General features: G+C 37.6%; 1 protein-coding gene and 1 pseudogene across 1 annotated transcript in view; one reads left to right on the forward strand and one right to left on the reverse strand.

Moving 5' to 3' along the window:
- Positions 1 to 273: 273 nt before the first annotated feature.
- On the reverse strand, positions 274 to 2,496 carry LOC101587215 (annotated as a pseudogene).
- Positions 2,497 to 12,784: 10,288 nt separating this feature from the next.
- Positions 12,785 to 19,830, forward strand: part of Cylc1 (cylicin 1) — a 98,753-nt gene continuing 91,707 nt past the window's right edge. The window contains exon 1 of the mRNA XM_023723780.1: positions 12,785 to 12,817. Coding sequence (XP_023579548.1) covers positions 12,801 to 12,817 — 17 coding nt within the window. The 5' untranslated portion in view covers positions 12,785 to 12,800. The remainder of the gene's footprint in view (positions 12,818 to 19,830) is intronic.

Here is a 19,830-nt window from a genome sequence, read left to right on the forward strand (position 1 = left end):
GTATTTGTCTGGCAAGCACAAGGTCCTGAGTTCAATTCCCAGTACCACAAAAATAAATAAATAAATAAATAAATAAATAAATAATACTTTCTTCTTACCTTGTCCCTGATATTCAACACACACAAAAACAAAACATCTGTACAAGACTAGGAAACACAAAATGATCAGAGAGGAAGTTACACTGGAGGTTCAGGACTTTCCCTGAACTGCTCTCCTCACCAACACCCCCACCAGAGCAGAGGGAACAGGTCCATGCAGAGGTGTGGCTGCTGCTCACTTGTTGTCCAACTTGATCAAGTTGACCTGCATTGAGTTGGAACTTTCTTGGTAGCTGCCTCATTTCTTGATTTTCTCATGCCAGGACTTGCCTTTGGTGAATTTCAGAATCTGATTGGTGCATTCCTCAGTCTCCAGGTGCACCTTCCATGGCATCAAAGGAGATGTCTGTCACTTGATAGTCCACCTCAGTTTCCTCTTCTCTGACTCTCTGAAATGGGGAAGATGTTCTTTTCTTCTCCTTTCTTCCTTTTGGGAAATGTATTCGGAGTCTGGAGCTTAACCTTATTGGCTTGAGGAGTCTCTACCACCTTTACTGCCTCATTCTGCTTGTGCTTTTTTCTGGAAACTGGCTTAGCAGTTACCACCACAGCCACTTTCTTTTGCCCCTCCCCTTTTTCCTCAGTGTCCTCTCTGGCCTTCCCATTTTGAGCAGTCCATGCTGTGGTGCCATTGGCTTTTGGAGCTTAGGGCCATGGCGTGGCCATACCCTTGCCTCCCCCTTTCCTCCTCACTGGAATTGCCAGAAGAAAAGCAGCTATTCCCAGCCTTGACCTTCTTTCCAGAGGCTGCCTTTCATGGGACTGCCCCTCTAGCCACTTTTTCAGGCTTCTTTTTAGCCTGGGACATGGGGGTCTCTTCCTCCTCCTTTTCCTGCTCCTCCACCTGCTCCTCCTCCTCCTCCTCCTCCTCCTCCTCCTCTTCCTTCTCCTCTTCCTCCTCTTCCTCACTGCTGGAGCTGTCAGAGTCAGAGCTATCACTCCCACCAGCCTGAGCAGCCTATCTGGCAGGTAGAGCTGCTGCTGCTTGGGCAGTCCCCTTCACCTTTGTGATGACCACAGCCTTCTCTGGCTTCTCCTCAGTGGAACTGCTCTTCTTCTCACTCAAGCTGCAGCCAGCCTTTCTAATCAGAGGCTTCTGGATGCTGCCTGCAAGTTGCTTGGGATTGGCACCTGCTGGTTTAGGAGCAGGTGTCTTTGGAGTGGCAGCTGGCTTACTTAAAGAATTCTTGGAGCTACTGGCTAATCTGGACAGAACTTCATCTTCAGAGCTTTCAGAATCTGAACTGTCTGAGGAGCTCTCTTCTGCCTTCTTTGCTGTGGCTGGCTTGGTGGCTGCCTTGGAGATGACTGTTTTAGCTGTTTTGTTGTGTTTCTTTCTTTTCCTCAGAACTCTAATCAGATTCATCACTGCTATCTTCCTTGCTTCCCTTGGGATCCTGTTTCTCCACAGCTTTCTTACAAGACAGAGATCCCAGTGGATTCTTCAATGGGGGAGCAGAGGGTGTGGGCATGGAAGTGTAGGGACCTGGCTTTTCCTTCATGGCCTATTTCTGCTCCTCTTCTTTCTCACTGGAGGATTATTCACTACTGGAACACTTCTGGGTGACAACAACCGATGCTTTTACAGGGGCCTTGGTCACAGTTTGCTTTTTAGGTGTGATCTTCTTGGGGATGGCTGCTGCTATCTCTTCCCCTGAATCTTCCCTGTTGCTGCTGCTGCTGCTGCTGCCGCCAACAACACCACTACCACTGGCTCTGACATTGGTCACCTTAAGTACTGTTCTAGCTGGTGCACCTAGTTTAGCTGGGGGTTTTCCTTGAGCTTTCACCACCACAGGTGTTGTCTTTGGCTACTTGTTCTTTGCTGCCTCCTCCTCTGAACTTGAATCAGAATCAGACTCAGATTCATACTTCTTGCCCTTCTGAGGAAGAGCTCTGGCTGCTTAGCTTGGAGTTTAACTCCCTTCTAGACAGTGGTTTTCCTTGTGTCCTCCTCTTCTTCATTAGCACTTGGTTCTTCAGTGCTGCTGCTCTCTGAAGCTCTGGCCACAGACTTTCCAGGATGCTGAGGTGGATTGGCATGGTACAGGTACAGCATACTTCTTAGATGAAACTCCGTGAACTGCCTCCTCCTCCTCCTCCTCCTCTTCTTCCTCCTCCTCACTGCAGTGCTCACTGCTGTCACTGGATGAGCTACTCTTCTTAGCTTTCTTGGTCACTGGACCATTGACCTGTAACTTCTACTTTGGGGCTTTGGTGGACTTGAGGCAGAAGCTATAGATGTCCAGGAAGGAGGAGACATTGGCATCCTGCTGCATAGGGCCTGTCACCTTGATGAATTTATTGGTCACCTCTGAGGTTGGTTATTGCTCAGAAAGCAAAACATAAGAGGATACATGTCGCTGGGAACCATGTGGTGCAATCCAGCATCCAGCATCCTCTGGCAATACACATTACTACTGTGATCATTTTTTTATTCTCCTCTATTTTTTAATCTGCTTTCCTTAGGTACTGAATAATTCATTGATGATTGTTGTCATTTCTTTTTTTCCCTGAGAAATTATTTGCAATCTGATTTCTTCTATATCCTGATAGAGTGTTTTCTTTACTCCAGTTTCTATCATTTCAGAAAGTTCAGGTGTGTGACTTCCAAGTTTTTCTATGTTCTTGTCTCCTGGTTTTGTTCTGTGTGGGCTTGAGGTATAAGGTTGTCTTTTGGTCATTTATTTTGACAGATAAGCTCCCAGTGTTCACTAGGGTACTGTAGAATTGGGAGGGTGGTAGGGTGCATGCCCACAAAGTCCCACAACAGTTGTGGGTAGGATCACCAAATCTTCTGCTGTCTGCAGTTCTCTTTGGCTGCCTCTCTGATGAAGGTGGGCTGAGCCTCACTTCGGCAAGGCTCTCATGAAGATATGTTGGCTGGCAACATCTCACCAATTTCCATAGCTGTCCAGGGCTCAAGCTGCCTTCGGCTATAGTTGGAAGGTTCATGCTGTACCTCATGAAAGTCTCTCATTGTAGTAGGGGTTGCAGAGCTCACCATGACCCAATAGCTGTCCAGGGCATTTTCCTTCTATCAAAAAGTAGATTCTTAAAGATACTTAAGGTTGATGTATCTTTAGCTGGAGGAACCATGTAAGGAAATTGTGAAATGCATAGTTTTGAGATGAAAGAGAACACATTTTTAATTATTAATCTGAGAAATGTAGAGGGTTATAAGAAATCATATTTTAAAAATTAAAAAAAACTAGAAGAAATATATTTCTTTCTGAAAACACACTAGCTACTAAGATTTATAACAAATTAAAAAACAATAAGGAACTAGGAATGAATGAGAAGAATGAAGCATAATCAAAATGTTTCAGAAATTAATCCAAGAGGTTATTTCTTTTTCGTGAATTCTGCAAGATATTTCACAAATTTATGCCAATTCCCTCAATCCCTTCTGGATTTTGCAGCAGCAATGCTAAAACTGTTAAAATATGAATAATGTCTCTTAAATATATTTTTAAAATATTAACAGTGTCTGGGCTGGGGAGATGGCTCAGTGGAGTAAGTGCTTCCCTGACAAGCGCAAGGGCCTGAGCTCAATCTCTGGTTCTGAAAAAAAAAAAAGAAAAAGAAAGAAAGATTAACAGTGTGTCTTTAACATGGATTAAATATATTTTTATAATGAAATGGCCATAGACCATTTGGAAATCAGAGATGGAATATTCTGTTTTACATCTTCAGTGTCTTCATAAATCCTTGAATGTTTCCTAGGAATTTGAACCTGGAGATGCTGTGGATTTATGTATTGATTTGTGCTGTTGTTTAATGTCCTGCTGGAGGTCCTTGCAGCCAACTGATTGTCACCAAAGATCCTAAAAATGTACACTGGGGAAAGACACTTTCTGCCACAAGTAGTACCTGAAAAACTGGGTTTTCATGTGAGAAGGAAAAAAAATAGACCATATTTTCTACCACACACAAATTAACCAAAAATGGATTATGTACTTGAATCTATCAACTCACATTATGGAATTTGTAGAATAAAGCATGTGGGAAATATTTCAAGACATCAGTACTAATAAATACTTTGGGGATATTTCCCCAAAACCTCTGGTAAGTAAAAGAATATTAGAAAAATATTATTAAATGAAGAACAATTTGTTAACAAATTTTTGTAACACAATAAGTTTATTAACAGAATGAAACAGTCTGAGAATTGCAAGAAAATATTTGTAAACCTCTTAATGTATCAAAGGACCAATGTCTAGACTATAAAGGAAACAATTGAACAACAAAAGTATAATAATTTGATTTGATGGTGAGCGATGAAGTGAGTGGACATTTAGGAAGGAAGATATACAAATATATACAAGCATATAAAAGTATTAGAAAATCACAACATGTTACAATTTAAATCTAAAATCTCCCTCATCATCTCACATTCAGAGTGGAGAGGCTTGATCAAAAAGAATGTGGCCCTGGGAGATATGACCTGGGAGATTATAGTCTTGTCACCAACTTCTCCCTTCTTTTTCAACTTCCTCCTTCCATGATGTGAGAGGTCTTTTCACTATGCTGTCCCACGTGGTTTCTGACATGAAACTAGATGGTCATGGACTGAAACTGGAAGCCAATTAAACCTTTCATATTTCCCTTAGATATTGTTTTCATCAATGGAAAAGTTGACAAACACACTGAAAAATATGTATCATAGTTATAGTGAGATACCATCACTCTCCAAATTAAATTAGTTTAAACAAAAGGCAAAATATATTAAAGGTTGATTGAGTATATGGTTAAAGAAAAACTGTTATACACTGTTGGTAATGATGTTAATTAGTAAAATTGCATCAGAAATCAGTAAGAAATTTTATTGAAAAGCTAGAAATAGACTAACAATGTGATCAAGCAACCCTACTCCTAGGTTGTATCTGCAGAAAATAAAAAGATTATAAGAAAATGATATTTGCATTAGCATCTCGATTTCAGTACTATTGATAGTAAAGAAGATTAAAATACAAAATAATGTAAATTGATAAAGAAAGAAATTTATGCACAAGTAAATATTACTTTACCACTACAGTAATGGAATCTACTTTTTACAGCAATATTTATGGAATTGGAGGTCTATGCTAAATGAATTAAGTCAGACACAGAAATGAAAATAAAGCATATTGTCGCTTACTTGTGGAAAAAATACATTGATTCTGTAGAAGTAAATAGTACTAAAATGTTCAATATAGAATAAGACAAGAGAAATTATGAGCTTTTCAGGAATGGGTATAAATGTAGTTAAACTGGGGAGATGATATATTGTTATATTACTAAGTGGAGGTTACTAAAGTCTCAAAATTATATTGAATTAAATGAACTAAAAACAACAAAAAGAGAACATTAAGTAGAATGTACATAGAAATGATAAATGCTTGAAGAATGGAAATGCTAATTACATCAATATCTTTTTACCCATTGTATGCATATAATACATTATCATGAAGCATTCTATTATTGTGTCCAACATTACACCAGTCCAAATATTATGTCAATTAAAACTTAAAAAGAAAAAATTTGAAAACTATGCGTGATAAAACAAAGAATATTGTCTTTCAACGATACTTAGTAAAGGAGTCAGCAGCCCAGTGATTGCATGGCAAGTGCAAAGTTGTGAATTTAATTCCTGGCACTAAAATTAATTAATTAGTTAATTAAATTTAAAAATATATAGCAAAATATTTCTAAGATTTGCTTCAGAAGAAATTATGTAAGGAGACACTGGAGTAGACATGATATATAGAAAAGAGGGTTAATATGGGTAGTACACAGTTACTGGAGGTTTCAGTACACACAGCTGGCTCCAACACAGAGCAGTACATGACAGCAAACAACCTTTCATGGCAGAAGCAAAGAGCAGAGGACAAAAGGGAGGGGCATCAGCTCAATCAATTAGCAAGCCTTCTATCCCTTCTTACACTGTAATGCAAATTACCTACCCCAGGGCAAATGCAGCATCCACACTCACAAAAATCAATCACAAACTCCCAAAGTTGTCCCCTGACTGCATAAGGTTTGGAGGGACACATATACACAAACCATAATATTCCAACTCTGGATCCCCAAACCCTCATGCCTAAGTCATTTTAGTCCATCTCTCAAAGTTGCCAAAGTTCCAACAGTTTCAGCATTGCTGGAAAGTGCCAGTCCCAACTCTCTTTCAAGATCAACAATGAAGTATTTACTATGAGACCCAACAAATGAAAAGCTAAACACTTACATCATTCAATGGTAAAAATAAACATTACCGGGGCTGGGGAGATGGCTCAGTGGAATAAGCACTTCCCTGGCAAGTGCATGGGCCTGAAATCAATCCCAGATTCTGCCAAATAAATAAATAAATAAATAAATAAATAAATATTACCAATCCAACAGGTACAAACAATGGGGGAATACAAAGCATTTGAGACCAACACAAGTCTACAATCCAGCAGGGGAAACATTAAGTCCTATAGTTCCATGTGGTACATCTGAAGCAATCTGTAACAAAATTGTGATCTTCATGTGGCTCTGCCTTTATGGTACCCTTGGTGGTAGCTCCCATGGTTTCTTTCTTAGGTCAGCTTTGATCCCTCCTTGCAGTTTCCCTTAAATGATCTGCATTCTTGGCTCTTTCAAACTTCTGGGTTTTCCACTGAACAGACTTCTCACACACAGCTTTACAAACTGCCCTCTCAAGGGCACACTGCCTGGCTTCCCAGGCCTTCTGAAGTCTAGGTGGAAGCTTTCTTCACCTCTGAACTCCTGCATTCTGCAAGTGCCTAAAACGAATGCCACATGGATGATGCCAAGTTCTGCTGTCAGGTGAAAATGTAGCCAGGATTTCTTCTCTCTTGCTTGTAGTACTCAAGTGCCTGGATCACTCAGCACTCTGATGCTGATTCTGAGGAATAAATTCTACATGCCCACTCAATTCTGGAACTTGGTGTGGCCACCACCAGCATTCTGGAGCACGGGGTTCTGCAGTTTCCCCTTAAAGCAATGTCCATGATCTTTGCAATTCTGAGGTGGCAAAAGGGGGAGACCTGCTGCCTTTTGTGAGTCCCTCAGGCTATCCTTTTGAATCTCTTGTTCCTTCTCAGCAATGGAGATCTTTGCAGCTCTATTTTTGCAGTCCACAGATTTATTGGAGCTTCCTACCTAGAAACTTGAAACATTTTAAATCATCCTGCTGGGCTTTTTGTTCTTGATTCTTAACATAAATTTGACTAAAAGCCCTGAACAATAGCCATGCCAGTCCCTTAATGTTTGAGTGCTTTGAAATTTGTTTTGCAAGATTAATCAGTCTGCCTTGCTTAATCATAGTCTCAGGCAAAGTCTTTGCACATGAGTAAAATGCAGACCAACTTTCTGCCAAGCCAAAACACAAGTGACCTGGAGTCCAACAAACAATGCGGTCCTTCCCAACAGAAACTTCTCCAGCCTGGTCTTTACAAGAAGGATTTCCATCATCCTTCTGATCTTCTGAACTCTGACCAGAATCTCCCATACAGAACAGCTGAGGCTGTTCCAGCACTTACCTTATGGCAACATCTCCAAACGTTTTCTATCTCTCCTTATAAGCCATTTTCAGAAGCTCATAAACTACATGCTCAGGGTTAGCCACAGCAATGACCCCACTTTCTGGTACCAAATTCTGTCTCAGTTATGATAGGTTCTGACCATAGTATAAATTGCTAAATTTTTAAGGTGGTCATCTAATATGGCTGAAGCCCTTAAAACAACAGCTTATCTTCCCCAAGTTCATCTCCCCCTTCTTCTGCTACTCAGCCCAGGGTGTAATTTCCTTTCACCCTTCCTGCTACCTCAGAGAAGACCCCAATCAGTTCTTCAGGTATATCTAAACATCCCCTTCAAACTCCACCCCTATCAAAAGGCCATGAAAGCTTCAGCCTCTTTGTTCCAATCCAGAGAATTCCTTATTTTCCCCAGATTCTCTCTGTTTTCTCAAAGACAATAAATTCCCTTTTCCTTTTTCCTTCTGCATATTTCTCTGGTGTGATGCCATAAAAAAACTTTCGGGTTGGTGCCTTGTAACTTTGACAGATAGGCAGCTTGTGAGGCTTCTGGGAGCTACAACCCCCAGTCCTAAGCACACCTGTCTACTGACCAAGCTTCTCTCCTTCAGGATCTGCCTATTTGCCATTGCGAGCTTTCATTCAACACCTTACATCTCACAGGTAGGCTGAGTTCATGGTCTCACTCAAGGGAATTGTTTACTTGCTTTTTAGCCTCAGGTGTATACCCTTCCTTCTAACATTCCCCTGCCATTTTAGAAAATTTGCAGGGCCTGAGTCTGGAAGTCTAACCATCCCTGGGAAACCCCCAACCCCAGGGAATGCCTCTGGCCCCTGAAGACACCTGGAGGTATCAATGTTTGTGAACTCACTTTTTGCCCTTCTTAGCTTTGACAGTTAGTGACAACCATTTCCCAGGCTTTCAAATCCACTAAGCCTTAATCCCGTCACCATAAGAAACAGTTGTTCCCAACCAAAAAAGACACTATTAGGGTGCCTGGTCCATAATCTCACCTTTGGGAGACAATAAATTGCCTCTGGGAGACAATAAAACTGAAGCAATTAATTTATTTTCAGACGGCATGGCCAACCTGTCCCATACCTCTCGTGGGGAGAGATCGCATCCAAAAGCTCCACTTCTTTCTCACCTCTCTCCCCACAGTATACATCCTATAAACCCAACCTCTATGCATATCCAGCTCCTCCCTCTCTTCCCTTGTTGACCACATATTCTGACACTTCCAGTCCCACTCATACCACACATGCTGTTCCTATACTAGTACTGCCTCAGAGATGCCATAGCCTTTCCCTGTATTCCTCAATTCCCAAGTAGCCCTCAAACATCAGAAGAGACTCAAGCCCATTATTTACTGCCTTCTTGAAAATAGTTTTCTTAAAACTGCCCATTCACCACATAATACCCCTATTCTTCCTTAACTCAAACCTAATGGTTCCTATTGTTTAGTTCAAGATCTCACAATTATTAATAATGAGGCTACTCCTATTCACCCAGTGGTGCCAATTTGCCATTGCACGTTTTCTCATACACTATGCTTTCTCATATCCTTCTTTCTACTACTCACTTTACTGCCCTAGACCTAGATCTTTAAAGAAGTCTTCTTCACCATTCCTGTATACGCAGATTGCCAGGACCTCTTTGCCTTCACATGGACTGATCCATACAATCTCTCATCTCAGTAACGCACATGGACTCTCCTGCCTCAAGCATTCAGAGATAGTCCTCACTTCTTTAGCCACATTCTTGCTGCTAATCTTGGGTCCCTTGATCTCAAGCCCAGCCTACTCCTTTAATATTTTGATGACCTCCTCCTTTGCTCTCTCTCATGCCCTAGCTCTGTGATACACAGCTACTCTTCTCAACTTCCTTTCAAGAAAAGATTATCAAGTCTCTTCCCAGCAAATCTCAGATAGCATCACCAAAAGTCAAATATCTATGTTCCCATCCTTTCCTTCCTCCATGCCTGCTGCGATAACATGCAGATTTCTGTCTTCCATAACCAGTAGATACCACTAAATCAATGAGATTTGTATCCTCTAGAGACTTAATTTACCTCAAATCCTCTAAGTCTACAGCACTAGATCAAGCTGAGATGGGTCCACACCTGGCTGTCCTCTCAACAGCAACAGTTGTAAAAGTTGCCAGCCTGCCCTCCTGGTTCTACATCACCTGAGTCAAGCACTGTCTAGACTACTCCAACTCTCCTGATTCCAAGCGTTTGACATCTGGGTGGTCTTCACAACTCTTGTCACTCACACATCTCTGTATAAGTAAGGGTTCAAATTCTCTGGCCTCAAGACATCCAACTCACTCAAAAGCTGACGCACCTGACACTAACTTCTATCTGGGCATAACTGTCACCCTGTCAACTCCCCTTTCCCCCAAGATGATACCCCCATTCATCAGGAAACTGTATAAGAGATATGTTGCCCCTTTTTCTAACAACCAAAAGATGGAAATGGTAGGTTATGGCCCTAGTATGAATTGCTAAATTATTATGGTGGTCATCTAATATGGCACAAGCCCTTAAAGCAACAGCTCATCTTCCCCAAGATTACCTACCCCCCTCTTCTCCAACTCAGTCCAGGGTGTAATTTCCTTTCACCCTATCTGGTGCCTCAGGGAAAACCCCAGTCATTTTCTCAGGTGTATCTAAACATCCTCTTCAAACTCCATCCCTAGAAAAAGGCCGTAAATATCTTTGCCTCCCTTTGTTACAACCAGAGAATCCCTTATCTTCCCCAGATTCTCTCCATGTTCTCAAAGATAATAAAATCCCTTTCCCTTTTTCCTTCTGCTTATTTCTCTGCTGTGACACTGTTGAAATCCTATCAAGTTACACTTCTCTAACTGATGGGATAAATACCTGGCACCCAAAATGAAGGAAAGGAAGGTTTATTTAACTTAGTTACTGGAGCTTTCATTCTATACTAGCCTGGCTTCTAAGCAGAGTAGCACATGGCACAGAACAACCTTTCATGGCAGTAGCAAAGAGTGGAGAGCAAAGGAGAGGGGCAGCAGCTCAAGCAGCAAGCTGTCCTCTCATTTCTCCTTACATTTTAATGCAAATTACCTGCCCCCAGGCAGGAGCAGCATCCTCACACAAAATAATCAATCACAAACTCACAAAGCTGCCTGTCTTAGTTACTCTTCTCTCATTGCTGTAACAAATACCCAACACCAAAAATGAAGGAAGGAAAGTTTATTTAGTTCACAGTTACTGGAAGTTTCAGTCCTTATTCAGCTGGCTCCAAAGCAGAATGGCATCTGACAGAGGGCAATCTTTCCTGGCAAAGGCAAAGAGCAAGAGCACAAAAGGAGGAGTAGGAGCAATTCAATCAGCTAACATCTCTCTCCTCCGTACATTGAAATGTAAATTACCTGCTCCAGGGCAGGCACAGTATCCACACCCACAATAATCAATCATAAACTCCAGAAGCTGCCCCAAGACTGCATGCTTTGGGGGAACACCTATACATGAACCATAACACTGCCCCATGACTACACAAGGTCTTGGAGGGACATATATACATAAACCATGACATCACTTTTAGAAAGCAAAGCAAAGGAAAACTTATGCTTTTTTCCATAGCCCATTTCATCAAATAAAAAAGGTAAAATATTGATTGCCAGAAACTATGTTTAGAAACTTGTGTTTATTCCATTTATATAATATCATTTCATAATACATATATATTTCATAAAATTAAATATGTACTACTGAAAATATTCACTTAGACTTCAGTTTAAAAGTTTAATGTTCTTCAGTTTAAAATAGTAAAATATCATAAGCATAACTAATGAATTCTAATAAAATAATTCTTCTGAGGCCAGAAATTTGCAATGGCAGATGTTATATGGAATATATATAAAGAAAAATGTCCCTGTGCATGTCCTTACCTGCCGTATGAGCTTCCATTTCCATAATGAAAACATTCACATCTGCAAATTTCTGGCCAAGGAGCAGTTGAAAATTTGTTCTAGCACAGCACCATGTATAGCAATAGTTGTTTATAATTTGAGATGGCACATTCTTCTTTCATCAAACATTAGATTGACAGATATTGTCTAATGGTCAATTTGCAATATCAAGCTGAACTGGATCAGTGTGGTGATTCATCTGAAAGCTCCACCTAAGGAATGTTGCCAACAACATGAAAAGAGAACTGGAGGGAAAGATGGTGTGCTTTTGATTCTCCTGGAGAAGTTGGTTATGCTGAATTTCCTGATATGAACTTGGCTGTTCTCATCCTTAGAGGAACTCAGGTCCTCACTGCCACTTAGTGTGGCTGTGACACTCTTTTGGGTAGCTCTCATCCAACTTTAAACTTCACTTGTTGGTTCCAGTGCAGATCCTTCAGCCTGTTGGCACAGATCCTTCAATGCACTGGCACAGACTTTTTACTTTCCACGCTGACCTTTGTGTCTTCCCAGTGTAAAACCTTGATACAGATGTGATGGGACATTACTGTGGGCTCTAGTCTTCAGCTGGGCTAGAAGAGGTCATTGTCATGGGCACTAAACCTTCAGTTGGAATTATGAAGGACATTGCCATGGAATCCAGTCCTTTAGCTGGATTCTTGTGATCTCTAGTGTGTGGACAGATCTGCATTCTTTTGCATTTCACTTTTTGGTAGTACTATAAAATAATTCCATACATTTCATATCTTGTATTAAATTTTTCCCCTTATGAACCTTCACTACAACTGACATTTTGCCTTTATTATATTTACATATTAAACATATGAAATATTCAAATTACTTTTGAAAAATATCATCCAAAACATGTAATAATTTAGGGTTAAAGACTGAATGTGAAGAAAATGTCTTGCATTATAGCTGCACTTTGTAAGAGAGATATTTATAATATTCTATTATCCCTTTTACCTTATATAACTTTCACATTCATAAAAGCACATGCATGTAGACATGGCTGTATAAAATAAAGATTACTAACTCATCACATAAAATCAAAAAATAGTAGACTGAATTTCTTAGTACAGGATTTAAAAACCTATGTGAACACATCTATAGTAAAATGTAACTACCCTGTGTTTCCCTTTAAATTTTGTACTTCACAATGTTTTTATGATGTCATACCTCAACATTACCAAGGTGAACATGCAAAGGTGAAGTTCTGGCAACCTATAAGCAGAGGAAATGTCTCTTCCACAATTGTGAGTCCTCTTTGTAATTATTTTTAATATTTATAAAGACTACCAGGCTCAATTTGTTATATATTTATAGACCTTAATGCAAAGAACATTTTTATTATCACTTTATATATCAAAACTTTTTTTTAAACATATATGAAGCATCCATTGTATATTAGCTGGTCTTCTGTAAGGTTTGGAGAGATTGTGCTCTTTCAAAATACAGTATAACTGCAGTATCTTGAAAGTTTTATCTTTCTGAGACAGTATTTATATAATTATATCTGAATTAAAAATTATGAAAGTAATTAATATATGTGAAACTACTTCACATGAGAAGCAATGTACAATATAATAAGACTATAAAAAAGCTGGATCACTCCACTGTTCTGAAAAGAAAACTTATATTCAATTGAAATGATTATACTGGATCTATTTTTATAGAATTTTATGTTAAAAATAATATCAACAATGTTAATTTTGGAGTCTTTAGTTGTTACATGTTCAATTATTGCTTTCTAAAAGCCAGTCTTATCCTAAGTTATTAAAGTCTTTTTGAGACTGATTCTCACTATCCAGTTCAGGCTGGCCTTGAACTCACTTTGTAGCCCAGGCTGGCCTCCAACTCACAATGATCCTCCTGCCTCAGCCTCCCAAGTGCAAAAATATTAATAAATAGTATAACATAACTGTATTGACTTTCAATTACCAGCCAATAATTCTGTATATTAAGTTGATTAAAATGTGATTGTCAAAATCCATTTTTACCTAGAAAATAAACATTTATTATCAAATTATGTAATATAAATTTGTAAAAATGAATAAGAAAGATTAAATTAATATTCAATGGAAATAGTTTAATGGTATGAAGTGTTGACTTATTTTTGGTACCAGGAATTGAACTCAGGACCTTGCTTTTGCCAAGCGGGTGCTTATGCTGGAAGTGTTAATTTCTAAGAAAAATTAATATGAATGTGAATGACCTTAAAATTAAAATGAAAATTTAGAAAAGTTTTTACTCTGACTTGCAAATCCTAAAAAAGTGTCCAAAAAATAGTGTGATTATTTTTACTCCTTGAATAATATATTTCTTTATATTTGTGAATTATTTAGTGAGTGCATGTTACTTTTTAAGTAATTAAAATAAATATATAGTTGTTTGAGAATAAAAGAATGAATTTTACCCATTTTTTTAATGAATTTATGGTAGGGTCTACAGGGTGTACAAGGTCTCACTACATAGATCAGACTAATAGTGATTCTCCTGTTTCCAGCCTCCCTGGTGCTGGGATTACAGGCATGAAACATGATGCACATTCTCAGTGTGCCCCAGCGGCAGGGCTCGCAACAGCACACAGGGGATAGAAGCCTTGGCCTCTGTGTCTGCCTAGGCAGGTGCTTTAATTCGCTGAGCTATCTGGCTGGCCCTTTATCCATAATTTAAAATGATGGTCCCTAAAATGAAAATCTCAAATTGTGTGTGTTTGTAAAGGCATTTTCATTGTGATACTGCCTATATTATGCAACACAAAGGGCTCAGAGTTATGTAACCATTATATGCTAATGCTTTGACTTCAATGTGATCAGCCAAATCCACTGTGGATGCTTATCTGAACAGTAATCTTATCTGATTGCCCTATCTAAAATTCTGCTCCATCTTTAAATACTGTTTTACTTTGAGTAACATTTTTCTTCTGACATCTCCTGGTTCTAGTAGAACTAAAAGTGCAGTAGATGTTTGTTTTGTCCTCAGTCCCACTTTCTGGTCATTGTCTTGCACTTTTTACATAAAATAACCATCTTTTAAATCGTACAACAATTATTAATTTTTCTTTATTTAATGTATATTCTAATTCTCAGTTAATTTGATTTGCCATTGATTTGTGTTTGTCCCAGTAACATTTCATGAACCAATGCACTTGACTTAATGTTTTATGACTTACCTCATCCCTATCTAACATTTAAAATCTTTTATCTCCTTGATCAGAAAATTTAGGACACTACAGAGTTACATGATGTTATAGTACAAGTTCTCATATGTCCTGAGTCTTAACTGATCTTGAAAGGCTAGGGCCAAAATGCTGGCTTTCCTTGTGGCCTTTCTTTTTCTCTAATTTTGGTGTGCAAACTTAGGTTGTTAACCCTCCAGAAGAGAAGCTTATTGTTATTACCATACAACCTAGGCTGTTAAGCTTAACCTCATAATCTTTCTGAATATCAAACATCTTAGGCATAATATAGAACAGGTAGTTTTCATCAAGTATTGATATGTTAAACTTTAAGTCCCTGCAGAATATGATGAAAAAACATTAAAAAATTAAAATATATTTTTAAAATAGGCATAAAGAATTACATAATTCTTATTTTTGCACATAAGTCCAGAAATCTAACCATATACAACCTTGTAGCAGGGCATTCCTGCAACATTCCTTTTCCTGTCTCCTACCTTCATTCACAATCCCCTTCTTTATGAACAATCATCTACCCAAAAGACAGCATGGTAGCAACTGGCAGGTCATGACAAGCAGGCTTTATAGAGATTATGGGGTCAAAGAAGAAAGTGATCAATGATGTACAATGTGCCTAAGGAGAGTCACATGGAGAGAAAACATTCTCTCAGGCTTTCACAGAGAGCACATTGGCCAAGCAATGGCCATGACTCATCCACATGGCTGACACTTACAAAGGATCTACAGTCTGAGGTACAGGGTTTCAGGATAAATCCTCAGGAGATTTGACTGACCTTATCAGATCCAAAAGCTGCAACACTTTTTTTTAAGTATTTTAATCATTTTTATTTTATGAAAAAATAAAACAAAATTTCATAATGAAATAATAAGAGAATAACAATAGTCATTGCACAAATATCCTTTTCTTCAAAGTAGTTACTCACAATACAGTTATGGGCCTTCACAGCTATAAACGACCCCCATAAGACTGCTTGCATTCTAGCCCATAAATTCTAGTATGTTATACTGGGATTATCACTATTCTGGGATTATCACTATTCTAGGAACTATCTTACTTCTTCCTTAATTTCCTCTGTGACCTACTGATTATTCAAGAGTGTGCTATTTAATTTCCATATGTTTGCAAAGTTTCTGTTGATAATGATTTGTGGTTTCATTGAACTACTATCTGATGATATGCACAGTCAAATTTTGATTCTTTTGCATTTGCTTAGGCATGTTTTCTTAGCCGATACCTCAGCTAGTAGTACCTCTGTTCGTAAACTCAATTCTTTCCATAATTCTTGTCCCAAACTGAGGTAGATATCAATGCTACCCCATTAGGCCTTTCTCCAGCAGTCTTTAAGATTCTTTTCTTGTGGAAGATTGCTGTGTATTTACTTATTATATGGCTTTGCTATTCAGGACTCTATCCGACTCACTTATTTGTATGTTAAATTCTTTTCCTATGGACAATTTTCCACAATTACTTCTGTAAACAGATTTTTTTCTTTACATCCTTTGTGTTGTCTTCTATTTTTTATTAATTCTAATAACTTTTTTGAGTCATCTGGCAGATGCCAGATCCACTTTACATTTTATTACTGTTTTTGAGACTTTTTCATGAGCTGACCATTATCTGTGGCCCCGTGCTCGCGATCTGAACTGCCTTCACTTCCTTTGTTCTTACTTTCAGCTGTATTTTTTAATTTTCTTTTCTTTTTTTCCATAATTTTATTGAGAAACAAATAGCAATGAGACAGTTTCAAACCAAATTGGTAGGACAGTTTCAATACTTAACACACTGCATACATTCTTCCTAATGGTTAATTGCTGTACAATATGCAAAAGCTACAACTCTTGTTGCAGTTCTTGCTTTTTCTTGGTCTTAACCATCCAGAAGAAAAGTAAAAAAATGACATATAAAAAGTAAAACCATGGTGTTATGCTGAGCTGTAGGGGACTCAGGTCAACAACTTCTGACATTGCCAGTCAAGTGGAAGACCCAATAATATTATGGACTACTGGACTCTTTAAAAATATTTTGCTGAGTTCACACACCTATAATATTCAAATGATGAAATTAAACAAAAAAGGGGATACAGATGATTGTCCATTTTGTATCTGTGTATTCAAAATGGTTAGGATAGATATATAGTTACTTTCTCTTAAGGAATAGAGGGATTTGTTCTAATATGTTTGTAAATAAGACATCATGTTTGCATCTTGTACAGCAAATAATCACTAGGAAGAGAGTATGCAATGTGTTAATTATTGGAACTGTCTTACCAATTTTACTTGAAACTGTCTCATTGCTATTTGTTTTTCAATATAATTATGAAAAAAGAAAACTAAAAAATTTAAAAAAATAAAATCTTTTATCTCTTTTTCAGTTAAATTGTCTTACCACTACTATAGTAGTTGATTAACATATATTCTTATCCAACATTTCAATTTCAAGAAGTTCACTATCCATTCCCTCTGATACACTCAGCACCACTACTCCAACATTTTTTGCACTCTTCTACCTCACTGAATCCAGTGGTTAATTCTGCCACCTTTTCATTGTCATAGGAATCCCTTCCACATAACTATCCTTGCACTTTTGTATTAATATTTTTAATGCTTCGTTGTGTATCAAAAAAATATCCACATGTATTTCCCCATATCTTGTTACACCATTGTTTTTCTGACACTCTCTTGATTATTTGCTGTTGCTGCTGCTGCAACAAAAGACCAGTCACCCAGAATCAAGGAAATAAAGACATAGTTAGCTCACAGTTTGTGGAATTTTTGGTTCCTAATCAACTGGCTCTAAGGCAGCATGTTAGGGTGGAGGGGCAATAGTCTAATCTGGCAGAAGAGAGTAAAAGCATCAAGAGCTCACAAGCCTGCTTTCCTCTTTTCTATTATAAGCAACCTACCCACCCTGAGGTGGGGAGGTCTTTTACATTTACTCCATCAGCATGCCTTCCTCTTGCACAGCCTTGGGATGAATACAAAGTAAAGGCTGTGGTTCTCAGGTCAGCCCCTTAGTTAAAATCTTAACTTTCTCACTTTGACACAATGAGCAACATCCCAAAATGGTAAGGACATTCCCATTTTACTTCAAGATGTTACGTTACTAAGTAACTTTTGAGTTACTTATCTAAGCTTTTAGACTCCTCATGTTGATACAGTATGTCAACCATAACAAATATCTCAGCTAAAAAATTAAATAGATATAATTGTCTTATTATTCTAAACTTTAAGAGTCTTAAGGAAAATATGTAAACAAGACAGTTAGCCTTAGATTATTTGTGTGATGATTAATATGGTATCTTAATAATATGTAGTGGTGGTATTACATTTTTCTAGTCTGTTCAACATTCTTTTATTCTCAGAAATGAGTATTTTATTTTCTGTTCTCAAATTTGAAATTTTTTTGTTCTTATTATTTTCACATAAGAAAGACAAATTTGGCAAAAAATGAGCATACTCAAAAATGAATACAATAGTCTATATCTATCTTTACCTTCTTTTCTGTTATCACTCACGCCATCTGCTTTTTACTGTCTTGATTTAACTCATAATTGGGCATATTCATTTTCAAGAACTACCATAACAGATTAACTAGGGTGGCTTGAAACATGCTAAGTTTTTTATTATGAAACATTTACAGAAGACAGTACTCAAAAATGAAGTGTGGACAGGATACTTTCCTATGGAGTCTCAGAAAGTACATGTTTTGTGTCTCTTCATTGTATATCCTGAAAGTTTCTTCTTTCTTGGTCTGTTGTTCATATTCAAATTTCTTTCCCTTGCTACTAATTGGATTAGGGAAAACTATAAGGCCAGTATGACCTCTTTTTTAATTGATTAGTTTTATAGATGTAGAATATTTCCAAATAACACAACATTCACCAATGTAAAAATGGTTTAGGATCTTCACTTTGACTAACTTTATGCTGATATCCGTAATCTAAGCAACTATATCAAGTACAGAAATATATAACAGAAGAAACATGGTTCAATGCCTCACATCCTGGTCTGCTAAATGTGTACCATTTCTAATGCCTTTTCAATTACTATTATACTTGCGTTCAAATAATTTTTAAAAAAAATTAAAAAGAGACAGAAAAATATTAAGGTCTATTGAAAGCAAGATTTTTTTTTCTTTTGATGAACCAGGGATTGAGCTCAGGCCCTTGCACTTGCCAGGCAAGCACTTATTCTACTGAGCTATCTTCCCGACCACTGCTAGAGTTAATATTGAATTATATGTCCAATTTTGCATAACTATATCTGTTAATCTGAGCAAAAGATTTGATGATAGAAATAGGTAATATAACAGCATTGTTTATTTGCTATTCTTGTTTTGAAAACCTGCAATATATGCATTGTTGTTTGTTACCCTGTTTCTGTCTTTGAATCTGCTATTTTTTTTTTGCTTTTGCTTTACTCTTCAAAATAAAATATATTTTTAAAAGACCCTCCCCCCAAAAAAGAACTTGTGTATGTCCTTTGTAAGGACACAAACTCTTAGCCTGGAGCAAAATTTTTCACTGCTTAAGGACCTAACTATTATAAGTAATTCTCATTCTATTATCAGTTCTTCTTCTGTCACTATGTAATCATTACCTTTATCAGAGTATCTATTCTTATTAAAAATAAAAAAATAAAATTCTTCCACATAGTGCTGCAGTTTGTCACCTTTACCACGCAAAAGTCTTTGAAAACATTATCTGTATTTGATACTTCATCTCTTTTATCTCAAACTAATGATGTCTAATAAAGCTATCTATTTATAAAAAAATTCATGCATGTATTAAGTAGTTATTTCAAACACAACAACAGTGAAAAACGTTACTCATTATCTCATTCTAGGTCATCATACCATCCACGTTAAAATAAATTTTTGAGCCTGAGTGGATAGCTCAGTAGAATAAGCTCTCCTGAGTTCAATCTCCAGTACTGCAAAATAAACAAATAAATTAAGTAAGTGTAAGTAAGTAATTTAATCAAATAATTTTTTCACTCTGAAACTTACTCTAGATCTTTGATGTTAATATTCAATGGAAACTAAACTCACTAAATATTTATAACTGT

This window comes from Octodon degus, unplaced genomic scaffold (assembly GCF_000260255.1).
Source record: "Octodon degus isolate 3935 unplaced genomic scaffold, OctDeg1.0 scaffold00103, whole genome shotgun sequence".
Classification (NCBI taxonomy): Eukaryota; Metazoa; Chordata; class Mammalia; order Rodentia; family Octodontidae; genus Octodon; species Octodon degus.